General features: G+C 36.8%; 1 protein-coding gene across 1 annotated transcript; it reads left to right on the plus strand.

Annotated features, from left to right (window-relative positions):
- Positions 1 to 12,130: 12,130 nt before the first annotated feature.
- LOC140159995 (scavenger receptor cysteine-rich domain-containing protein DMBT1-like) lies at positions 12,131 to 25,171 on the plus strand. The gene is made up of 10 exons (XM_072183262.1): positions 12,131 to 12,269; positions 14,698 to 15,015; positions 17,074 to 17,394; positions 19,112 to 19,432; positions 19,632 to 19,940; positions 20,089 to 20,145; positions 21,382 to 21,666; positions 21,839 to 22,147; positions 22,969 to 23,280; positions 24,383 to 25,171. Exons 1-10 carry the CDS (start codon positions 12,131 to 12,133, stop codon positions 24,691 to 24,693), a joined length of 2,682 nt encoding a protein of 893 aa, XP_072039363.1. The 3' UTR covers positions 24,694 to 25,171.
- The last annotated feature ends 463 nt before the right edge of the window (positions 25,172 to 25,634 follow it).

Genomic DNA, 25,634 nt, shown 5'->3' on the forward strand with positions numbered 1-25,634 from the left:
AATGACAAAGTTCAATAACCTCAATTAAATACTCAATAGTGCAAATTTGACCTCAAGTTGCTGAGTATGAGTTTTTGTACCCAAATTTTCAAAGGTCATTCAATGAATATACAAAATAATGTATTGGGGTTAAAGAATTGTGCCCTCATTAGATGAGCATGTTGTGGATCCTAGTGTAAGACATGAAGACCTACCAATTGAGAGACTGATTATAAATTGAGTGGTTGCTTGACTCGATTACTTAATTGATTGATATTTTAACACCAAGATACGGTACATTAATTACGAGAATACAATGTAATTTGTTAATAATCATAATTGATCGATTGATCAAACGAATGATTATCAATTGATGCTTGTTGAGTAGTTTAATGCTTGACTGACTATTAATTCATATCAATCTAATAAGTTATTGTGATTCTATTTATATTATTATATTATATTGATTGATAGGATGACCATTATTAATTAAATTAAATTAATCTATCAATTCATTAAATAATTCTGATTGTTTTCTTGATTGTTTGTTGAATACTTTATTGGTTGGTTGAATGAACCAACGATTAAGTGATTAATCTAAGAATCCCTTGAACTTGAAGAATGTCAGTTTGCAACCATTTTTCGAAAATCGGAGTAACTTTTAATTTTTCACCCTTAGCATGCAAATTGACCTTGGACCTGTCGAGCCTCAAAACTTGTGTCCTACGTGCAAATATGTTGTGATCCTTAGACCCCTGAGACAAATAATTTGACATGTTTTTAGTGAATTTGGAGCATGTTTAATTTTTGCCTCCTATATGACTATGAGTATGTAGGGTGTTTGAGGGTCTTTTGGGTCTTTTTTGAGGGTCACGGAGTACCAACTTGCCGCTTGATGCTTATATAAGCACATTTCCAAAATAGAACCGAACTAATATAATGACACTGATTTTAAAATTAATCAATATGATATCACGATTTAGGCCTACACTGGTAAACCAAGCTACTTTAAAAGTGTGAAATGTTTTGATCCATGCAATCTCAAAATCAATCGATTGAGATGACTAGCGTACTCGTCCCAGTTACATAACAGTTGCGGTTAAATGATGGGCGGGGTTACCAACCATATTTGGAGTTATTACGTTGTCATTAACTGGGTTGGTTCAGGTCACTGCTTATGGTAATTCGATTGCGCTGCTGGGGGTAGAGCACCAATCTATAAGGACAAACGCCTGACGGCGTTGATTATTAGTGCTAAATATTGCGTTGGTTCTGTATGGACTACTTCAAGTCGGATTTTGAAAGTATCACTTAGCTCCTATTCAAGCCAAATGCGTTCGTCGCGTACACCCCCACACACAAAATCAAGATAAAAGACACCGATGTGCTGTTTACTTAACCATGAACTTTACTTTATTTTACTCCTTCGACTTCCAACTTCAATACTTGCTACCCTTTACTTATCTCTGACTTATCTCATGAACTCTTTCTGCTGACATCTCAATACTTGATGTGCCCACCATTACTGTCTATCACTGCCTGGATTCGTTGTCGCATGCTCTGAACAAGATGTCTTATCTTTCCTTGGTCAATGTCTGGCCAATTCCTGAGCAGGATGCGCCGAAGGCCTTCTAACATGTCTAAGGTGGTGTCAGGCTTGATTGCCTTGTTAGCTTTCCTCTTAAGAGATAAGTAAAGGGTAGCAAGTATTGAAGTTGGAAGTCAAAGGATTAACATGGTTAATCCTTTGTCTTGATTGGGTGTGTGGGGGTGTGTGTGGGGGTAAGTGGGGGGGGGTGTACACGACGAACGCATTTGGCTTGAATATGAGCTAAGTGCAACTTTCAAAATCCGACATGAAGCCACTCAAGCGCCCATAACTCGACCAAATGATATCGTAGAGCAACAAAAGAGGTATCAAAATGCGCAGGAAAAAGCTGCGCTTTATATATATTAAATAAGTTTTTGTGTCAGTTCCTGCAGAACTGACACCTTTAGTACAGGTTTGACGATCACGTGACAAATCGAATCTGTGACGTCAATATTAATATCGATATCAATTTAAGGCTGTTCTAGTTAAATTACATACCCATTGGCATTTTGGCTGTTCCATTTAATTTACATACTCAACATTTCCCTGTGCACTTAGTCCATGAATTGATCCTGATTTGCATTGTCGTATAGAGTTATATTTGTGTACACAACAGGGATGTTACTATTGTTTTAACTAAGGCATACTTTTGCCTTTATCTTTCTTTGTCCTTTATTAATTATAAATTAGGTGATTTAATTAATATAATTCTTTGTTTCAGCGACCCAGGGGTAAACAGACAAACAAAAACATAGGTCAAAATCCTTCAATTTCTGTGAAAATTGAACAAAAAATACCCAAATCCCTACATTTTATATCTCCCTGTGTTATAGACAAATTGTATACGTCACATTTAAAATCATTTAAAATGACTTATAAATTGCCTTGGGGTCTTATACCACTGTGGTCTTATACATTTGTATTGTGTGAACTTTGTTTTTAAATGCCTTTGGCTTCCAGGTTAGTTTCTCGGAGCTGGTGAGGTGTATCTGGGTGTAACTTGGTAGGGTGGTGGTAAGTGGCTGCCCTAAGACTTGATGCATTTTTTGGCGCAAAATGTGCAAATTAAGTAGCTAATTTGCATATTTAACTTTAAAATTGTTTTTTTTTTTTTTTTTTTTTTTTTTTTTGCCATTTCGAAGAACTGGTGAGGCGTATAGGATACTACCAAAAAACGTTGACAACGTAAAAAAGCAGCAAGTTTAAAAAGCCCCACCTCGGCTCACTTTTTGAAACTTGGTCCCATTTTGAATATCAACAGCAAATCGGTGTTTTTTTTAGCATCATTGCCATTAACATGCCTACTTGTTATTCGTTTAATTCAATCATTGATCATGAACTTTATTATTATAAAACAAAACATATATAGGATATTGGCCAAGAACAACATAATAACCTTTCTGATCGTTCCAGAATGCTAACAACTTTTAAGTAATATATCGCATCGGCACATTAAAGATTCATAACACTTCTGGAAATGTTTTAAGTTGATAATTATGACAAAGTTTAAATCAGTATCTTTTACAAATGGGACCAAGTTTCAAAAAGTGAGCCGAGGTGGGGGCTTTTTAAACTTGCTGCTTTCTTTACGTTGTCAACGTTTTTTGGTAGATTCCTTTCTTTTTATGAATGAAGCCGAGTAGCTCCAAGCTTGAAAAGTCATCCGGTTACGAAGTACTCCATAAGACGAATAAAGCGAAAAATAGAATGTCCTTGATTTATGACAATAAAAAATACGAGTATATGAAGCTATACCTATAACTAAAATGTACGTGGTTCTTTGTAGCACTGGGGCAATCTAGTTGGATATCCAAATTTCGCCGTTTGTGGTTCTTTGTAGTCCTGCAGGCAATCTAGTTGGATATCTCTATTGAGCGGCGGTTGTTGGCGGTCTTTCGCGGTTCGTGGTATTCCTTTATTCTTCAAGCCCTGTCCTCTATCGGTGCTAATTTATTGTTTAAGCATGTTGGATATCCATATTTCGCGATGTGTGGTTCTTTGATTTGCCCTGCGCAATATAGTTGGATATCTCTATTGAGGTGGTTGTTGGAGGTCTTTCGCAGTTCGTGGTTATAATTTTCTTTATCCTTCAAGCCTTGCCCTCTATCGAGGGCTAATTTATAGTTAAAACTTGTTGGACATCCATATTTCGCGGTGTGTGGTTCTTTATAGCCCTGCGGGGCAATCTAGTTGGATATTTCTATTGAGCGGCAGCTGTTGGCAGTTTTTCGCGGTTTGTGGTTTTAATTTGTAGGATATCCATATTTCAAGATTTGTGGTTCCTGAGTCCTGCGGGGCAATCTAGCTAGATATCCAAATTTCGCGGTTTGTGGTTCTTTGTAGCCCTGCGGGGCAATCTAGTTGGATATCCCTATTGAGCGGCGGTTGTCGGTGGTCTTTTGAGATTAAATTTTCCCTTTAATTTCGGGCCGCCCCCTCCTCTACATCCCGAGGATGCTTTTCAATAATTTAAATTATACGGAGTCAACAATTACTATTACTTGGTATGATAACTTATCTTACCATGTTGACTTATATTGTTTGTTAAGGCAACTCTCGCGGTTCGTGGTTATAATTTCCCTAATCCTTCAAGCTTTGCCCTCTATCGAGGGCTAATTTATAGTTAAAACTTGTTGGACATCCATATTTCGCGGTTGATGGTTCTTTATAGCCCTGCGGGGCAATCTAGTTGGATCTCCAATTTCGCGGTTTGTGGTTCTTTGTAGCCCTGCGGGGCAATATAGTTGAATATTTCTATAAAGCGGCAGTTGTTGGCGGTTTTTCGCGGTTTGTGGTTTTAATGTGCAGGATATCCATATTTCAAGATTTGTGGTTCCTGAGTCCTGCGGGGCAATCTAGCTGGATATCCAAATTTCGCGGTTTGTGGTTCTTTGTAGCCCTGCGGGGCAATCTAGTTGGATATCCCTATTGAGCGGCGGTTGTCGGCGGTCTTTTGAGATTTAATTTTCCCTTTAATTTCGGGCCGCCCCTCCTCTCCATCCCGAGGATGCTTTTCAATAATTTAAATTATACGGTGTCAAAAATTACTATTCCTTGGTATGATAATTTATCTTACCATGTTGACTTATATTGTTTGTTAAGTCAACTGGACGTGACAAAATATCCTGCTATGTAGACATTAATTTGTTGGTAAATTGACTTGGCATAATAATTTATTTCGCGAAGACGACATCCATTTTTGGTATGTCGACTTAGCATGATAATTTATCTTGCCATCTTGACTTGTTTGTTCATTTGTCTTGGCGAGATATTTTATATCGTCATGTTGACATAATGCTGATAATAAGTCGACATGGCAAGATAATTATCTTGTCAAGTTGTGTCACATAGACGCTTCCGTACTATGCTTGATAAATGTTATTTGGATATTTTTTTCCTTCTGGCCTTCCATACTAGCGGAACAATTTTCCACACCTACAGAGTGTTTGTAATCAGCCTACCGGGACGATATGACAATTGTCATGTTCTACGATAGCTGAAGATGACAGAGAGTCAGGTCTCTTAATCGATTCAACAACCATTCATACATATCACAATCATCATTGTCCTATTATCATGCGAATTTGCCCGTGGTAGGACAAAATATATTTAAATGACAATACACTTCTAGTGCCCGTTTCTATTCATCGTTATGTATTCTTCTCCCGTGCATTATTTTCGCGAACTACCCTTCACAGCCCAAATTATATAAACCTGCACGCTAAACAATGCATTATCTAAAACCTGCACGCTAAACAATAGATTCTAGATAATACGTGCACGCTCAAATACTAGAAATACTACTTTCACATAACCATAAAGTAGAGTTAGGTGGCGCTTTAGACACAGAGATCACATAACTATATAATTGTCTGTTCGATATATATACCAACACAAAAGTACAAATATACATTCTGTGGTGTTAAAATGGTATAGTTACAAACGGTGTTCTATAATAGTGTACAATTACCGAATAAGGTGCAACTCGCTAGACTTGAGTCCAGTCCTCGTTTACGGAGTTTAGGATTAGGGTTTAGGGTTGGGATAGGGCAGTCTTGTAATAAGACTAGTAGAGTTGCACCCTTGCAAATATCATTGTCATAAATTATGATTAATGACCTCAAATAAATCAAACATCAAATGAGAATAATCGAGCTTCTATTAATTAAAAGGGCCAAAAACAGGTGGATCATAATTATACAAGATGACACCATTGCAAAATATTCAGCATTTTACAAATGAAATACATGTAGGCCTATATCTAAAATAACATAGCCGGGCCTGGAAACACACACTAGCGCATAATATCATGATCATGCTTTATAATACCATAGGCCTTCAAACACATGTGTTTGAAGGCCTATGATAATACTGAACAAATTGTTAAATCCCAATGTCGTGTGTTTTAATATAAGTAGTTCAAATTATAGAGCTATAAAGTCCAGTTGATATTCACCGTAGTACTAGTCTGACATCTAAATCGATCGTTTCCAACTGGTTCAGTGCTCTCTGTGTTCGAAACCACAATATTAAATGATCACAACATAAAGTCAAGTCAATTAAACCATGCGTGAATAAGTTACCTAAGTATGACGTATGGCGCAATCGATACCATTGATTACAGGGATTGATTTTCTTTACCAGTTAAATGCTACGTAGCTGGTCAATGTCCTGACGGTGTTTTTAAAATGTAAGATATTTTCCCTAATATTAAAACTAATATAATGAATGCAGCAATTAATATTGCCTATTGTTTTAATAGGCCTACACTCAAAGTGTATGACGGATAATATTCTCGTGCAAATGCATTCGTCAAGATAATTGCACTTGCCATGGAGTTATTGCATTTAGCTTTCGAGCCTATCGGCTCTCAAGCTAAATGCAATAACTCCACGGCGCGTGCGATTATCTTGACGAATGCATTGCACTCAGTTCATTATCCTTATCATAACAATGAGTAACGTCTTATTGCCTGATCTGGTTTCTTGTGTTATTCAGATTTCTTTTGATCCTTTATGGTGTTGTATCACATTATGCTGTGTTTTTAAATAGGCCCATAACACAATAAACAATTTCCATGAGAATCAAACAACTTGCTTTAATAAAAAAAATAATATCACAATAGCACTGGATGTTTAAAATTATGTTATCCTTGATTAATGACAATAAATTAGTTAATAAAACATTGAAAAAAAAAGAGTTGGTCACCGGGTTTCGAACTCGGGATAGCGTATCTGGAGTCAAGCGCACTAACCATTAGGCCACGGACCTCTGCTGTAAATTACTCTGTCGAAATACAGCATTTATTATATAAATGGATGCGTCGTCCGATAAGAACAAAAGAATTGTGAAAAACTTGATTTTTTGGCGAATGGGGCTCAGAATTTGTATGTAGGGTATCCAGGAATCTGCTAGGGTATATTTGGAAGTGAATCTGAAAAAGTAGTGTGAAGGTGATAACCAGGTAGACCTGTAGCAGTGTCCAAAAATTCTGGATCAGTATGATTTGCAACTAATTTTCTCTATGAAATACCGCGTGAAATGGAAGCAAAAATATTTGTTTATTACGAACAATGATTGACTGTAGGATTGGTGGCCCTTTTGGAATTAATGAGTTGTCACGATATTACACCTGGGACTGTAAATAACATTTAGCATGGTTTTAGATACATTTTGTACCCAGCGAAAAATAACATCGAACAATTCAGTATCGAAGTTACGTAATGTTACTATGTCAACGGGATCACGCGCTAGAGTAATGAACCACGATCGAAATGATCACCACATAAAGTATATGGCACTCGAAGGCATACCAAAGTAGCGTGATCCGGTAACCAAGAGAATTACGTAACCACTTCGATGCTGAATAGAAGTCAAGTGTTTTAATGTTACGTGTAAATATAGTCTCGCGGGAGCATCTGTTATTAGTCTTCTTTATCAGTCTTTTTTTTAAAAACTTGCTGGTCACGGCTACCGCGTGACTCTAATAACTTGATGAGGTTGTGGTAAGCGGCAGTTTCACGGAGCTGGTGAGGTGTATTGGGGTATAACTTGGTAGGGTGGTGGTAAGCGGCAGTCGTAAGATCCGATGCAATTTTTGTCGCAAGGTATGCAAATTAGTCACCACATTTGCCTATTTTTTTATTTGTCGAATTGCTTTTGGCCATTTTTCGGAACCATCTTTAACATTACATTCAAATAATAATTACATTGTAAATTGGAACTGACACCAATTTTTTTCAGGAATATCTTGTTTCTATACATTTCAGTTCCTGATATATCTGACCATCTATAATCGTTTCGATACTTTCTGGGTTGAGTTTATAACTTCCCGCCAGACGGCCCATCGACCTGAATTGGAAAATGTATTTTGCAACCATTTTTATATCTGAGATCATATCTTCAAAAAGTTAGTAGATTTGCACTCTATTTAATATTCGCTCCAAATCAAAGCTAGCCATCTATAGTTGACTGAAACATTACTTACGCGTATCATTTTTTTGAATAAACGAAACACAATAATAAGGCTGTTTCTTATGGATGTTTCAGTCGTGCTGGGGCGTGTATATAATTTGACGGCTAAAACATAAATAGCTTATACCAATATCATTGTAATGATTGGTTTTTACATTTACACGAATCAATACTCAAAGGTTGAAACGCGAAATCCTTTTAACGAAATTATTTTTAAAGATTTACCGTGTGTACAGGCTGTATCAAAATGATTTGTACCCACCAGTTTCCAGTGATTACAGAGAAGGCTCCCAGCAAACACAAAACGTTTAAATGTCGGGTTATATAAAGGGTATATTAAGAGTATAAAACGTTTTCATAACTTTAAAAACATTTTTGATAATCTACTGCCCAGCAAACAAAAATGTTTTACAGAAAACGTTTAAATGTCGGGTTATATAAAGGGTATAAAAACGTTTTAATAACATTCCAAAAACATTCTTGCAAACTTGATACAAAACATTCTAAACAGAATGTTATTTTGGGGTTGAAAAAATATTTTGTGAAAAATGTTTGCCCAAAATATTTTCAATAACGTTTTAAAAACTTTTTCATGACCTTTATATAACCCGACATTTAAATGTTATTAAAACGTTTTGAAAAAAAAACATTTTAAGAACATTTCTGTGTTTGCTGGGTTCAAATATTTTAACATAATGTTATTTAAGTATTGACACAATATTTGGGGAAAATGTTTGCAAAAATAGTTAAAAATATTGTTGTAGTGTGTTTTCATACAAAACGTTTTAAAACGTTATCGTGACCTTTACATAACCCGACATTTTAATGTTATTAAAACGTTTTTACCTAAACCAAAAGCCAAAATATAACTTATTTAAAACGTTTTTAAAACGTTTTTTGTGTTTGCTGGGCTGCCATAGGGTTGGACGACTTTCGCTTCTTTATTTAGAAAAGTCGACTAGTCACCAGCCACCAAGACGAATACGGTGTGACGAATGTTGCCAGGTCAAAATCGGAATTGAAGTTAAATACTAAGTAAAAAACTTAGTCGTCAATGCAAAAAAACATTAGTGTATGGTTCACATTAACAGAATGGGTGATCAAAAGTGCATATAAGGTAATAGAAACAAATTATTGATGCTTGGTCGATCCTTGTTATCAGGCCCGTAGCCGGGGGGGGGGGAGGTGCGACGCACCCCCCCAAATTTGCAAAAGTATACCAAAAAATCCAAAAATGTAAAAAATGCGAGCGTAGCGAGCCAAAAATTTTGATTTTTTAAGCTTATTTGGTCAAAAAAGGTCTAAATTTGGGAAGAAAGTCCACTTTTCACAGAATTGCTCCCCGCCCTTGGAAAAAAGTCCACTTTTGCAAAATCAGCACCCCCAAAAATTCCTGGCTATGTTTATGCTTATTATTTATGAAATCAATTAATTGACCATTATCAACTGTGATAACATTGCCTGTATTGATATTGACAAGTAAAAATTTAGAATTAATTCTGATTAATCAGTCATTAATCCATTAAAACACTGTTGAATATTGCTCACAATTAATAATCTATATAATATATTAATGTATAAATGACATTTGCGCCCTCTGTTGGTCTAAGATTGTAGAACAAAACGACCACGTAGTAGTCTACATGGAGGAAGTTGATATTATGCATGGCATTAACTTTGGATTCAAAGCAAATATAATGAAGAAGTGAGCTAAATAAATATGATAAATAGGATTCCAGAACTGATGGGCATAATACCAATCATTTTGATACAGCCTGTATTGCGTACTACGCCAGACACTATCGCATTATTTTTCAATTAATTCAGAAGGTTCGTCACCTTTTAATGCTTGCAATTTTTCTTGAGTGTAGTCTCGTATACCTTAACGTTTTCCGCTTATCTTTCATTTAACAATTTAACTCTTCCTGATGTGAATGATCCAAAGTGATTGTATCTTGGAAAGACAACCAGCCATAATATAGTATGCACAGGTAAGTTTCATTTCAACCCATCATTTACATTAACTCTCTTCACGCGGGTGTCGACTGCAGACGACAAGTTTCAATTTTTTTTAAATTCAAAATTTCAGAAATGTAAAATTTATGACCATATTTGGAATCAGCATAAAAAATGCATTAAAATGAGTACAAACAAGTATGGGTTCAGTAGTTCTTAAGATAGCTCTTGATATTTTGAGAAAATATTTGAACTTTTTCCGTTGCAGTGCATGGCTAGCATGCAGAGCAATCTGATAGCGACGTTTGCACAGGTCCCAACCTATAAGAGCACAGCAGAAACACCAAATTGCATTCTGAATACCAGGAATGTCGAAATCAAATAATTTAGATTTTCTTGAAATTTGCAATATACTATTAATTTTTTATTTGAAAAAAATCTAGACCTTTTGTATTGAAGATATACATTTTAGGTGTTTTTGGAAAAAATGTATATCTTCAATACGAAAGATGGACGGTTTTTCCTCCCAGCTATTATTATGTTTTGACGGATCCAAGTGTGTACAAATATTGGATCCAAAACATAATAATAATAAAATTGGATGCTTCAATATTGGTGTCGCTCTAAATTTTAAAATATCAGATTTAACTACGTCTCGTCCAATATTTTAAAACTCATAGCTCGATCAATAAATAGGGCTCAATCGATCCAGTTATCACTGTAAGTGCATTATCATTAGATTTATAAAGTTACTTCGAGAACCGTTAAATGTCAAAAATATTAATTGTTAATAATTTGCCGTAAAATGTGTATTATATCGCGAATTAAAAAACAAATCAAAATTATTTGATATTAGAAGGATATTCCTCGTATCCAGAATGCCATTTGATGTTTCTGATATGTGTTCTAATGTCCCACAAGAAATACTGTGCAAACATTGCTCTCCAATAAGCCCAATCGGCATTGGAAGTTTGCAATGCATTGTGGGACAGTTTTTGCAGTTTTAGGACACTTTGTCCTTTGACCTATCGGGAAAATTGCTGTAATTATTAATAATTTATTTATTATTGTCATAATGTTATCATTAAAAATATTTAAATAATTAATTCATTTAATAATAATATTTTTTAAGTTTGTTTTTATTCTAGTAACACGTTTTGAATTATATTTTGTACGCACAAAACCCGAATTTTTCTGAATTTTCCAGATAGGTCAAAGGGCAAAGTGTCCTAAAAACACCGGAAGTTACAATAGCGATTTGGCTTATTCCTTAACAAGCTTATTGCAACCTTTGTGTGATTCATTGGTACTTTTCTCTCTTTGCCGATTAAACATAAAAGGATGATCGTCTTACATTATGTTATAATTTAACAAAAACCAGTTATAGCAATGTTATGGCGCTATTTTCTTTCTTTATTTTATCATTTAAATATATCGCTCCGCGGTCTTTCATTCATCAATCATGCTCGCCTATGATCCTATGTAGTCGATTGCCAGTCACTGAAGGAGAAGGACCGCAACCGTATTCAATCCGTAATCTATATTATGTTGTGATATTTTGTTGATTTGATGATGCGGAATTAAAGATTATTTTGAAGTTATATTTTGTTATCCGTCTATTTCTGTTCGAGTATTCAGCGAGTCTTCCCCCCGTCTAACTGTGAGATCCATTGGCCATGTATCTGGTATGAGTTCTAATACCAAATAATTGGCTAGTGGATTACATATCGGTTTAGCTTCATATCAGTATTTATATGATTTTATTGAATTCTTTGACTGATTTTCCTTCTATTTTGATAAAAATGTCACCATGTTTTACTTGATGAAATGTATCTCAATGCTAATCATTTTGTTAGACTTAACCGAGATTAAAAGTCACATTATGTTTATTTACATTGAATTAGGTGCATCAAATCTCAGATAAAGGTCGCAAAATGGTTCACTAAATATTTTTTCATTATCGATGTACTCTTCCTTATACAGTAGTTGCATTTTTCAGTAAAACAATACAATTGCGCATGCAAATATTTTACCATTACTTTATTGACACTCAAAGAGGAGAATGATAAATTGTGATCAATTAGAGAAGTTCATCTGATGATATTTTGTTTCAAAAGACAAAAGAAGACAATGCCCGTATCAGGATTGCTTGCGTTGTTAATGGTTGCTTTGGGAGTCCAATTAGCACATGGATGTGGATATTCGTCGCCCGAAAGCAGCTCGTCCAGTCAATATGTTTATGATATCTATTATAACGATGTACCCGGTGGTAAGTACCTCATAATCGTTGTCATATACTATATATTACCCTTTTCGCCTTTTCGAAGTATCTTCAATCTGGGTAAAACCCTGCAAATTTAAAAGACTTTACACATTACGTGCAACGCCATCTATTGTGTCCGCCATATCTCGAAAAGTATTAACCATAGTAGGGGAGAAAAGGACCTTTACGCCCAAATGCATTGAGCTATTAAATCGTAGATCCATCTTTTGAGCTCATTTTAGTGATAATTTTAGTTTGCCCTATTACCTTAAGGACTCGAAATCAGATAGCAACGTTTGCACAGTATTTTTGTGGGACATGAGAGCACATCAGACATATCGAATTGCATACAAGGAATGTCATGATATCAAATAATTTTATATCTCATTTCTTCCTCTTTCTCCCTTCCTCCAGCCCTCTCTCATTCTCCAAATCCCCTCTTCCTCCCTCCTCCCCTCCCAAGACTTCTCACAGGGGTGAATCTGCTCTCCCCAGCCCAACCCGCCCCTCCCCTCTTTGTGTAAACCACTAATTTTTATACCAATCTCCTTCTTAAAATAAAAGTAAATGGACATTTCTTAAACACAACCTTTATAGGCCTATACTTATACTTACATGCATACGTATAGAGATTACCATTATAGAGTAATATAGATATATGGACATTCTGATGTGTAATCGATCAGCAAAAGCATTCAATTTATTTAAATGAAGCGCCTAAAGTCAGGTGGGTGGTAAAGATGATTGCATCGACAGCTAAAGCCTCCCTTATAGACTTCAGACCCACACACACACACATTTGGGATACTTGAGAACAATGGTACCACTGTACACATGACTGCCCTTACACATGACTGTATTGTGGTCACTTATTGATACTCGCCTGTTGTGTAGAGCGTTAATATGATGCAGGATCAGCGACCAATTTAATGGCGGAACCCCTTTGTTCGGTAACACTTTTATGAATAGCCTGTCGCAAACTCTAATCGGCATCAAACGAACAAAGCATTACATAATCTATTGCCACTCTATTTCTATTAAAAGCTCTTTGGGGTTACCAGTTACCCAGTGACCAAATCGAGGCTGTAGTAGAGACCATGAAGGTAGTAGAAAAGGAGAAAGCTGGCACGCATTCTATTGTACAATCTTAATTGCCGCGCCTTTGAGGTTTCCAGATCAACGTTTTGATTATGTAACACGATCATCACTGCACTGATCTTTTGTGTTGTATACATGCATGGTCGCACAATTGTGTGTGCTCTAAATATGCTAAAACAGCATAAGTCATTCTAACTTGATGAAAATGATGCACATTATGTTTTATAACTCTTTCATTGGCTAGTTAAAAAATAGGGCTCAGGACGCGGTTTATTTCAACACCTCGGGGGAGGAACAATTGTTTTGGGTAAATAAATAAATCGGACCACCCCGGGCAGTACCGGGCAACATTGAGATACATCTCGTTTGATGGGAGAATTTCTGAACTTAAAACAATGTGCAGTTTTTTTAATAAGATCTTCGTATGTTTAAAACAGTGGTTTAAACAATTTTACCCGTCCTTAAAATGTTGTGAACTGCACCATCCATAATAAACTGTTTAGAAACATTCTGTAACAACATGTTTCAAAATATTAATCGAAAAAGCATCTTATATTAAATGAAATATGAATATTTAATTTCAACAGCTAAGTGAATGTATGCACATCCATAATATATGTTTTGCGCATACGTGATTTACTTTTCACTAAATATGAACCCTCATGAGACGGAGTCATTGCATAAATTGTCGGCGATGATCAATAGATCAAAGGTATATCTGTATCTATTGTGATTACAATAGGATTTACGTACAATGAGCTTAACGCGAGCTTACTCCTTCTCTTCTACCTTCATGGGCAGACTAATGCATTCACTGCTACAATAAAGGCCCGTCTTTTGGGGTGAAATTCTGCAGATTTTGTGCTAATTATGTTACGTAATCAAGTATGCAGTATCATGTATGCATGTCTGGTTTGAAATACAAGGGTTCATTCTTTATGTAATCATCAAGAACATTCATCAAAATAGTCCATATAGACGAATCCAGAATTCATTCGGCCATTACTGGGTCCCCCTGCACCAAACTAGTGTTGTGACCGCCCAATTGGGTGGATTAAAGCCGCTTAAAAATCGATGTTAGATTGTATTGTGTTGTAAACTGTCATCATTCTTTTGTCTACGTGTAACACGGGTGATAGAATGCAGTTTAAAATCTCCTCCAAAGCCCGGGCTCCAAAGCCGCATCATTTTACATTTTTGGTGGGATGTAACCGACGGGGACCCAGCTATGGCTGCCATTGAGGTATAGGAATGCGTAAAATTGGATTCGTCTATATTATCAAATGTTATTAAATACTAATGACCCTTCGTATGTATTTTCTTTTGTGTGTACCAGAATCTATACGACTCGTTGGCGGCTCAGGCAGACATGAAGGACGCGTAGAAATATGGCATAACAACCGGTGGGGCACTATTTGTGACAAAAGGTGGGGTATTAAAGACGCAGAAGTAGTATGTCGTCAACTCGGGCTGCCAGAGGTAGTTCACAGCTTCAAAGGGGCATATTTTGGAGAAGGAAACGGGACCATTTGGTTGAATGAAGTTGGCTGTGATGGAAGCGAAGAGATTATAAATCAATGTCCTAATCGCGGATGGGGAGACACAGTTGACTGTAGTCATGGGAACGACGCTGGAGTTAAATGTGTTGAAGCACGTTAGTTGATCATTGCTGTGTTGTACCTGCACTGCCCACGCCTAAGGCACTTCACATTTTATAGAAGCTGCATCAAAATGATTCCTCTCCGCTCGTATTTGGTGTTTTTGACATACCTGCTTTTTCCAAACGCATCCATCTGAAATTACCAGACTTTTTTGTACTTTATATCAATCTGGTCATTGCAAGTTGACATAATGGTGCATTTAGAAGAGACAGGCATTTCAAAACCACAAAAAAACACAAAAAAACCCAAAAAAACCCATAAAAACAAACAGATAAATAAAAATCATTTGGATACAGCTGCCACATACAAGGACCTATTGGATCCAAGTCAGAGGATGATTTAAGCACTACCCAACACCACACTGGTTAACTGTGCAGCAGGTGAGCAGTGTGAATAACATGACACCACTGCTCTGCTATGCTACATAGGAGTGCACGGTTAAATTTGAATTTGTACAGTTATATTTGCATTAAAAACCCTGTGAACATGCTGGTCGATTTCACATTTTATGTTATCTACAGAAGGTGTGAATTATCATTTAAACACACATCACTTTCTGAAATCGACCAAGTAATAATGACACACACACAATTCTAAAACAACATCTTTTGCACAGAATTGGGATTTGGAAATGGGATTTGAAAAGTAAAATGGCAGTTGAAACTCTAGTGATAATACTTTTGCAGTGCATGATGGGGCTTCCTTAAATCATCCTCTGGATCCAAGTAGTTCAAATAGTGCGTTGTTACAATAGTTACAAGAGGCAAGCTTGTCATAGCCACAATCGGTGGTCACGTAAAAAATTACGATCGCTTCCCTTAAATTTGTTTAATACTTCCGCCGCTACAATTTAGGGGGAAAAGCTACTCTGTTCCTGGTAAATTTTACTGGGACATTTGCGCGCGAAGTCCGTATTTTTTTAATATATTATTTCAGACTATTTAAAGCCACGCCGTGACAAAACAGATGTGGAAATGAAGGTATAAACTGACCAGTATACCAGTTGTTGTCCTCCAAATGCATGGTATATTGGGATGGCTTAGGCAAAAGCCTATTATTTGCAAGACTATCCATATCCAAAACCTTCAAAGTGAAATAAACCAAGACATTTTAATTTCTGGTCTGATGTCTTCCATTTTCCTGGGAAACAAATATTCTCAATGTAGATCTTGTAGTCCAAAATGAAAGTGAAATTTGCTACGTGCGCAAAAGCGCGCAAAATTGTGAATTTTACCCTATTTTGGCCAAAAACACGGTGTTTTGGGGGGGCTGAAAAGGAATATGCACAGGTTAATTATTGCTTTGTATTTTGAATGATAAAATGAGATCCACTTGAAAAGTAGACTTCTCCATGGTCCACTTGCCCATTTTGCATACTCTGGCTATTACATTTAAGCATAAAACTCTGATTTATATTGATTTGTGTGCAACTGATAGATTTTCACATCTGTATCTGATTTTTCAGTCACCGCACTCCCTCTGTTTGTTAGCTTCCCAAGTGGGATTTTCGGGGTTCGCTATCAATAAACTGGTAGATTCCAAAATCAGAATTGTTCAGTATTAAAGTGAGCCATTATAATTATGCAAGATAATGTGGCATTCAATTACTTTTATTGTCACTAATCATCTGATATTTTTAACTCTTTATGACCATTTTACTATTGAATACTTTAATTTTAATAAACATCAGTATAATTTTGAGTTCAACGAAATGGGTTCATCATGACTAATAATAACATATTTTTAATAAAATTCGACTTTGGCATAGTCTACTTGAAAAGTAGTTCACATTTTGCAAAATATTGGAAAAAAACTGGGCATTCTAAAACTGACCTGTGTTTCAGAGTTTTGCCTTTATTTTATAATGAGCACACTTTATTTTAGAAACAAGAAGAACAAAATTAGAAAAGAAAAAGACGAAAAGAAATAGAAAAGGATACATTAAATATGATTGAAAAAATTACCCTATGCTCACATAATGTTGATATCGGTATGATCAGTATAATCTTGATTTAAAAATCCACCCTGCTTTTTCCCTCTCATTTATATAGATCCTGGTCAAGTTCGTCTGGTTGGTAGCAGCAATACAAATGAGGGTAGGGTGGAAATATTTTACAATTACGCATGGGGTACAGTGTGTGATGACTCATGGGATAATGATGATGCAATGGTAGTTTGTCGTCAACTTGGCTTTCCAACTGCTGAAGCACGAGCTATTAGTAATGCTCAGTTTGGACAGGGTACTGGAAATATATGGCTGAAAACAGTCCGCTGTTCAGGATTCGAAAATGGTTTAGATGAATGCATGCATAATGGACGGTTAACCCGCGAATGTGGCCATGCAGATGATGCAGGAGTCATTTGCAACAATGGTATGTACTAGTTATGTCATGGCTATACTCAGTACAGCCACATTGTTAAATTATAAAAAGCTAGAGCAATAATACCACTTGAGATGGAAAAGTGGGAACATTATTAATACTTACAACTAATTCAGCACACATGCTTATAAAAACACTGAAAGCCAAACTGGAGTCAGGGTGACTCCAAAAGCAGAGTCCAGCACTCTGCGACTCTATGTCTAAAATGACTCCATATTGGGAGTCATCTGACTGCCTTGAAGAGTCATAAATTTCTTGAATCTGCGGAGGAGTCACCGTTGATGACTCTACACAGGAGTCATTTGACTCCCAATATTAAGTCATTTTAGACATATAGTCGCGCAACCTGGTATCCCAACTAAACTGCCGTATATAGTCAGTTTACAAATGATCTTAAACTGATCATATGCGGCAGTTTAAGATATCTTGAATAGCGCCCTCTGTTGAACGTATTTTCATTGTAGTGAATAAATATTTCAGGTAATGTGCGACACTATGGAATATAAAAAGCAGGATATTGGTATGTTAAAAATTGAAATGAGGTATGGGGCTGGCTGTGGGTGGCTACGGGGCGTTATCTCAAGGACAATATTGTTCAAGGTTGCGCCGCAGGCTTACAAAGAAACAATATTGTTCAAGGTTGCGCCGCAGGCTTACAAAGAAACAATAGCAATCAAGGTTAAACTTTAAATTAACACCCGATAGAGGGCAGGGCCTGAAGAATGAGGGAAATTATGGGGTAAATATCTAACGGAATAAACTGCATAATCATATTATTTAGATTTATTCCGTTAAAAATCTTATTTTAACTTATCAAATTACTAGTTTTTATATTCTATGGTGTCAAATATTTATTCACAACGTTGTAAATACGCATTAAATACGATTAATAACAACAGAGGGCGCTATCACTTTTTCTCATAAACTGCCGCATATGATCAGTTTAAGATCATTTGTAAACTGACTATATACGGCAGTTTAGTTGGGAGACCAGGTTGAGTCGCGTAGTGGCTGGGCTCTGCTTCTAGAGACTTCATTAATAGAGTCAACCTGACTCCATTACAGGGTTACTCCGACAGTTCGGGAATAATGATACACATAGATGTAGCCTACATCAAGATAAAACTTCAAAGTATATACCTACCAGAATAGGAGACTTAAATTTGAGTTTCACGCCGTATAGAGGCCTTGCATGTGACGTATCATCCCGTAAATATGCCGGACTACTCAAATGCATTCAACAAAAGCATGGTTGCAATCTACCGTGACAGTTCGTCTCACACACATAACTGTGCACTACGATCAAATAGGTTGATGACAACATTTGATTGAATGGACTGCACTCCGCCATAACTACGGTGAAGGACACCGGCTCAAATTGTTTGGAGCCAATCGATAATTTCATGCAAGGCCTCTATAGGCGATCGTCAGCCGACAGGATAAAGAAATATAGGATGAACCACCATCCCTTAGGAATAGGAGAATATACATTCCATGGTGTCAAGAGCCAAATTATTCCAGAGTCTGACTCTCTTGAAGAGTCATAAATTTCTTGACTCCGTCGACGACTCTGAATGTAGAGTCAATTGACTCCACAAATAGAGTCAACTGACTCTCCTGTGCTGTGACAATCAGTTGACTCCATTTAGAGAGTCACTTGACTCTAGTTTGGCTTTCAGTGAACCCGTCCGGCTTTTCTCTTCTTTAGATCCTGGTCATGTTCGTCTTTTTGGTAGCAACAGTGCAACTGAGGGTACAGTAGAAATCTATTATAATGATGCATGGGGTACAGTGTGTGGTTACTCATGGGATAATGATGATGCAATGGTCGTTTGTCGTCAACTTGGCTTTCTATCTGATGATGCACGAGCTGTTAGCAATGCTCAGTTTGGAATGGGAACTGGTGAAATATGGCTGGATGGAGTAAGATGTTCAGGATTAGAAAATGCTTTAGATGGATGCGTTCATAATGGGTGGGAAAACGTCAACTGTGACCATGAAGAAGATGCAGGGGTTATCTGCAACAATGGTATGCACTACTTAGGTTATGGTTATACTCAGTACAGCCACATTGTTAAATTTTCTTTAAAACGTATTCAAGACCACCTAAGGTCTCTAAGACCACTTGAGTTTGGAATACTAGTAGCGTGAAATTAATTCAGCAAACATGCCTATTAATAATTCAGCAAATATCCGGCTTCTTTCCTCTTATTTATATCCTGGTCAAGTTCATCTTGTTGGTAGCAACAATACCAATGAGGGTAGAGTAGAAATCTTTCATAATATCGGATGGGGTACAGTGTGTGATGACGGATGGGATAATGATGATGCAATGGTAGTTTGTCGTCAACTTGGTTTTCCAACTGCTAATGCACGAGCTGTAAGCAATGCTCAGTTTGGAATGGGAATTGGAGAAATATGGCTGGATGAAGTTAGCTGCTCAGGATTCGAAAATGCTTTAAATGATTGCAGTCATAATGGATGGGGAAACGGCAACTGTAGCCATGAAGAAGATGCAGGGGTCATCTGCAACAATGGTATGCACCAATTAAATCATGGTTACACTCAGTGCAGCCACACTGTTAAATTTCCCGAAACATAAAGTAAAAAGACTAATTACCAATTCAGCAATCATGCTTATCTAACCCATCCGGTTTCTTTCCTCTTATTTATATCCTGGTCAAGTTCGTCTTGTTGGTAGCAACAACACAAATGAGGGCATACCGTCGTTTTATCTTTTCAGTTTCTGTTTCCGTATCCGTAATAGTTTTTGTAAGTCATTGTTATTCTGAAGTGGTAGTCTCCCAGGTATGACCAATCTTTTATTCTAGCCTTTTGTTAGTTACTGAAAATTTGAAGCTCGTGAATTTCAGTTTTCGTTTTGGTGAGTTATATTGATTTTTTACATAAAACCTTGAGATGTGCGGTTGGGTGCCAATCTAGACAAAAGAAGAGTCTAAATTTTACGGTCCTAAATTCGCGGTAAATTGTACGGCTTCAATTGACTTGTGTTTGGTGTATATGTACTTACGCCTAGACGTAAGTGGATCGTAAAAAAAGCCTTGCATTGAAATATATACTGACCATGTTGCCAAGTTATAAGCAATGAGTCTTTCATATTGGCGATGAAACGAGCGTCTAAAATAGTCAAATATCTCCCAATGTGGCGCGTACAAGTGGTGATTTGGTAATCATGTTTTATATTGAAATGCAATACAAAAGAATTTGCATTGGAGCAAAGATAATGTATTCTATTCATGGCAAGCTAATCTGATAATTGGTTGCGCCTATATGCAAGACTCGGGTTTATTTTAAATGTTTATTTTTGCAGAGCTTATTCAGTCATGGATCATACTGATAAATTTCGCGAGGGGGAGGGAGGAGGGAGGGAGATACTTAAGTTGAGACTGAACAAGCGAAAGTGGGAGGGGTGAGGAAGAAAGAGAGGAGAGGAGAGACGGAAAGGCTAGAAAGAGAAAGCTCGAGAGGAGAGAGTAGGGATCGGGGAGGGAGTGGGGAGCCTGATCATGGGGGGGGCAGGAGGAAGCAAAATAGGGAGATAGACATTGATACGAGGGAAGGGCGACACTGTGGCCCTGCACAAGTGCAATGGGGCGCGACAGGCTCATAAGCGGACCTTTTGTGATTGAAGGGCTTATTTTCAACGTTTTTACAGAAAAAAGTGGACCTTTTCATTCGGATTTGCATTTTGTCATAATAATGTGAATCAATTTATCACTGTCAAACACGAGAGGGCGCTAGACCATTAAAACAGCGGTCGGACACCGGTGTTCAATACTATTTTATCTCCAGCCTTTATGGGCTTTATTGACACAGTCAATTACCTCTATTGAAATAAGCTGATTGGTACTTCAGAGTCAACAATGAAGTCAGATTACAGTAAACTTACTGAATCCCTTGCGTTTTCGTATCTGAACAATAGAGTTACGGAAACTGAAAAGATAAAAAGACCCATAGTCGAAGTCTTTTATAATAACGCATGGGGTACAGTGTGTGATAACTCGTGGGATAATGATGATGCAATGGTAATTTGTCGTCAACTTGGCTTTCCATCTGATGATGCACGAGCTGTTAGCAATGCTCAGTTTGGAGTGGGAACTGGTGAAATATGGCTGGATGAAGTTAGCTGTTCAGGATTAGAAAATGCTTTAGATGAATGCGTTCATAATGGGTGGGGAAACGTCAACTGTGGCCATGAAGAAGATGCAGGGGTCATCTGCAACAATGGTATGCACCAGTTATGTCATGGTTATACTCAGTACTGCTACATTGTTGAATTTCCCTAAAACGTAAAGTAATATATAGACCACTTGAGGTGGGAATACTAGTAGTCTGAAATTACTTCAACTAATTCAGCAAACATGCTTATAAAACCCATCCGTTTTCTTTCTTCTTACATAATATTCTGGTCAAGTTCGTCTTGTTGGTAGCAAAAATACCAATGAGGGCAGAGTAGAAGTGTTTTATAATGGTGCATGGGGTACAGTGTGTGATGACTCATGGGATAATGATGATGCAATGGTAGTTTGTCGTCAACTTGGCTTTCCATCTGCTGATGCACAATCTGTTAGCTATGCTGGGTTTGGAGAGGGAACGGGTGAAATTTGGCTGGATGAAGTACGCTGTTCAGGATTAGAAAATGGTTTAGGTGAATGCGGGCATAATGGATGGGGAAATGACGATTGCAGTCATAATGAAGATGCAGGCGTCATTTGCAACACAGGTACGTATTAATTATTAAAGCCATATTATAACATTTTCATACAAAATAGATTAGTATTTCTTTCCATAAAATGTTAGCTATTACTGTCAGATATATCCTCTTTTAATATTGAGCCGAACAACTAAGGCAAAGCCAATACGTATCACTCCTTCGGTCGTTTTATGGTACGATCCTTTGTTGCGTAGATCACCGTTTCACACGTTATGTATGTACTGTGTTATGAACATGAAGTATACGTTCGACTAATATTTCCATCGTAAAAATAAAACGATGGTTCCTGTGTTTTATTCAAAATCTCGGATTTTGACAAAACTACAGCACCTATGGTCTTGATTTTTGCAGGGTATATTGGTTTAATAAAGTACATTATAATCGTGTAAAAACCCCAGAATTTTGAAAAATATTGAGGGCGTCTTCCTTGGCAAATGTTATAATATGGATTTAATTGGGTCATGTTCAGTCCTGCAACCTTGACATAGCTTACGAAATGTGTACAAATGATGAATCTTCAGGAATTTGTTCATTGAATTCAAATATCACTCACAAAAAATTCGTAACCTTCCAAAGCTGGCTTACCCTCACGTTTGACCTAAAAAAAGAAAAACATATTCAAGATTCATATTCTCACATAAACTTTACAAGAGTATTTGTAAAATCAACTTTATCTTGATTAAAATATATATTTTGCTTCTTGCGTCAAGTTCGTCTTGTCGGTGGCAAAAATTAATAAGAAAGATACTTTACTAAAAAGAGTGTTTATAAAACCAACGTTATCTTGTTTAAAAAGTTATATATTTTATGATTTAAAATACAATTTCAAGTTCGTCTTGTCGGTGGCAGCAATTCAAGTGAAGGCAGAGTGGAAGTATTTTACAATAATACCTGGGGTACAGTGTGTGATGATTCATGGGACAATGATGATGCAATGGTAGTGTGTCGTCAACTTGGATTTCCATCTGGTGTTGCACAAGCTGTGTCCGATGCCGGCTTTGGAGAAGGGAGTGGACATATTTGGCTGGATGATGTAAGCTGTTCAGGATCGGAATACAGCCTAGATAATTGCAGCCATAATGGATGGGGAATAAACAATTGTGCCCATATTGATGATGCAGGGGTTATTTGCCCTCTAGAAGGTATGTACTTTCTAGACCTTTTAAATTATTTATGCCACGTAGTACATTTTATTCAGCTTAGGTTAGGTTTATGTAGGGTTAGGGCAGGGATTAGAGGTTGGGTAAGGGTCAAGGTTATGATAAGGGTCAAGGTTATGACATGTCATCAGGCTTATAGAAAAATATAGGTTGACCAGAAACACAGTCTCAATCGTACTAATAATAAATGCGTATAAATTACAATTTCATCCAATTGTTATTAAAATGGAAAGTTATTGAATAGGTTGTCTTTTCAACTGTAGTATTATTTTCAAGACGTTTATTTACAAAGTGAGGTAAAATATGGGATATCCGACGGGGTGGGTATTAAAGTTTGGTTTGCGGTATGCCGATGAGAATTTGAAAGTTGATCCATCTTTATACCATTCATATCAATTTTGCAAGAAACATGGCCGTTATAATCTTGAAACTTTTGAAATTTTGAAACTTTTGGCTACAGTTAGGAAAATCGGGCTAGTTTTGGGACAATCTTGAAAATATCAAAATTGGCCTTGAAAAAGAAGATGTTGATATGCCAAATAATTGTTCGAAAATGCTGAAAATATCCGCCCCGTATGGTCATTTGTACTGTGTATCCCCAGGATGTCCATATCAAAAATTTTGTTTTTGATTCATAACCTGTATACAGTGGGGTTGTGGCGCCCAGGGCTCAGTATACATAATGCCCTCGCCCGGTTCTTGAAACATTTGCTGGCGGAGCGCGCGAAACGTTGACCAAATAGGACATACCACTAATTAATGTTGGTTCATGATGAAGTTAAATATCGGTCTTAAATTGATCTTTCAAACTTTTTGTGCTGAAATGCTCACGTAGCGCGCGAAAATTCGACTTCCATCGCTTAGAATGGCCGCAGAATCGATGCTGAATTGGTTATAAATTTAATTATTAATTAATTATTAATTCGGCACCCAGGGCACGCCCACTCCCGTCGTCGCTACGCCACTGCCTGTATAAAGCTGACTATTGACACCCTGAAGTACATAAGCAATGCATTAAAAATCTCACCAATAGTAGTTTGGGTAAGTTTATAAAATGATAATATCTTCTACGTTTTAATTTCAGAGATACACACAAGCAGTTCTATACCATCAACGATGTCGTCGTCTTATGAAACGACGCCAACCAGTGCCAGCGAAGTGACCACTTCTGATGAGGACGGCATAGTTACACAAACAGAGAAGAGTGCATACACAGCCACTACAATTATGGAGATGGAAACTACCACAGTTGCGGAAGAAAAGATGATGGAAACTACTACAGATTGGGAAGAGGAGACAATGGATACTACAACAGAATCATCTGGAAATCTACATCTTGTCTGTAGTCAACTAATGTTCTCTATAGCTTATATAGTATTAGTGATTGTGTTGTAAATGTGTTGTGTGATATCGTACTGATGGATACAAGGACGTTTATAAACAGTCCATAAACCGTCAACTTCAATTCGTTAAGCGGTGGTAGCCAAAAGGCTGAGCACTCTATAGTGAATAGTAAACTATATTATTAAATTGTTACTAATTAGTATTATAACACTTCGTGCACACAGTTTAGTATATAAATTAAATAATTGCATTATAATTATACTGTGCACATCATTATCCGAACACTTAAAACAAAAGCAATATAGCTTAAAGATACTAAACTTGAATTATCAATTAAGTAGACAAGAGATAGATAGAAGGAGAATTTGGTTCTGCGTATTTTGATACCTCATTCGGCATGATACGATTTTAGTTTCCCAACTTATACCAATTTGAATGCAAAAAAGAGAGCATTTCAAAAGTGACAACGGTTTATAAAATGAAAATAGAGAAATTTGCATTTGGAAATGAGGTTTTCTGAAATTTGTTAATGCCCGCATAATGTTCATTCTGATCAATCGTCAAGTAACTATTCAAGAAAGAAGAAGATTGATTGTAATTAAATATGCCATATGGAAATGGGACAAAATAGTAGAGCCTATACAATAGTCTATATTAGACCACACATAGATAAATAAACACAGAGACCACTTGTTTTGTGGTTTGTCCTATGTTATGGTCACTAAATTGACCGAAACCCGTATATTGAAGATTAAACCGATATATTCAGTACTAAACCATTATATAGTAATCTATTGTCCAATGCAAATTTATTACCACCTGATAATATTAATCCAATGAGCAACCGAATTGTCCGCTACGGACGACGAATCCAATCGATAATGACGCTATTGATATGTACGAGCGGAGCTCCACGGACCGAGTTTGGGGGTATTTTTCACTGGTTTGCAGCTATTTGCTGTCATTTACTCATCAAGGCGGACCACCGTTAT

This window comes from Amphiura filiformis, chromosome 9, assembly GCF_039555335.1.
Source record: "Amphiura filiformis chromosome 9, Afil_fr2py, whole genome shotgun sequence".
NCBI classification, from domain to species: domain Eukaryota; kingdom Metazoa; phylum Echinodermata; class Ophiuroidea; order Amphilepidida; family Amphiuridae; genus Amphiura; species Amphiura filiformis.

Coding starts and splice junctions, on each gene's coding strand:
- LOC140159995 (XM_072183262.1), top strand. CDS start 12,131: ATGCCCGTATCAGGATTGCTTGCGTTGTTAATGGTTGCTTTGGGAGTC. Junction 12,270..14,697: donor TTATAACGATGTACCCGGTG/GTAAGTACCTCA, acceptor TGTGTGTACCAG/AATCTATACGACTCGTTGGC. Junction 20,146..21,381: donor ACCGTCGTTTTATCTTTTCA/GTTTCTGTTTCC, acceptor AAAGACCCATAG/TCGAAGTCTTTTATAATAAC.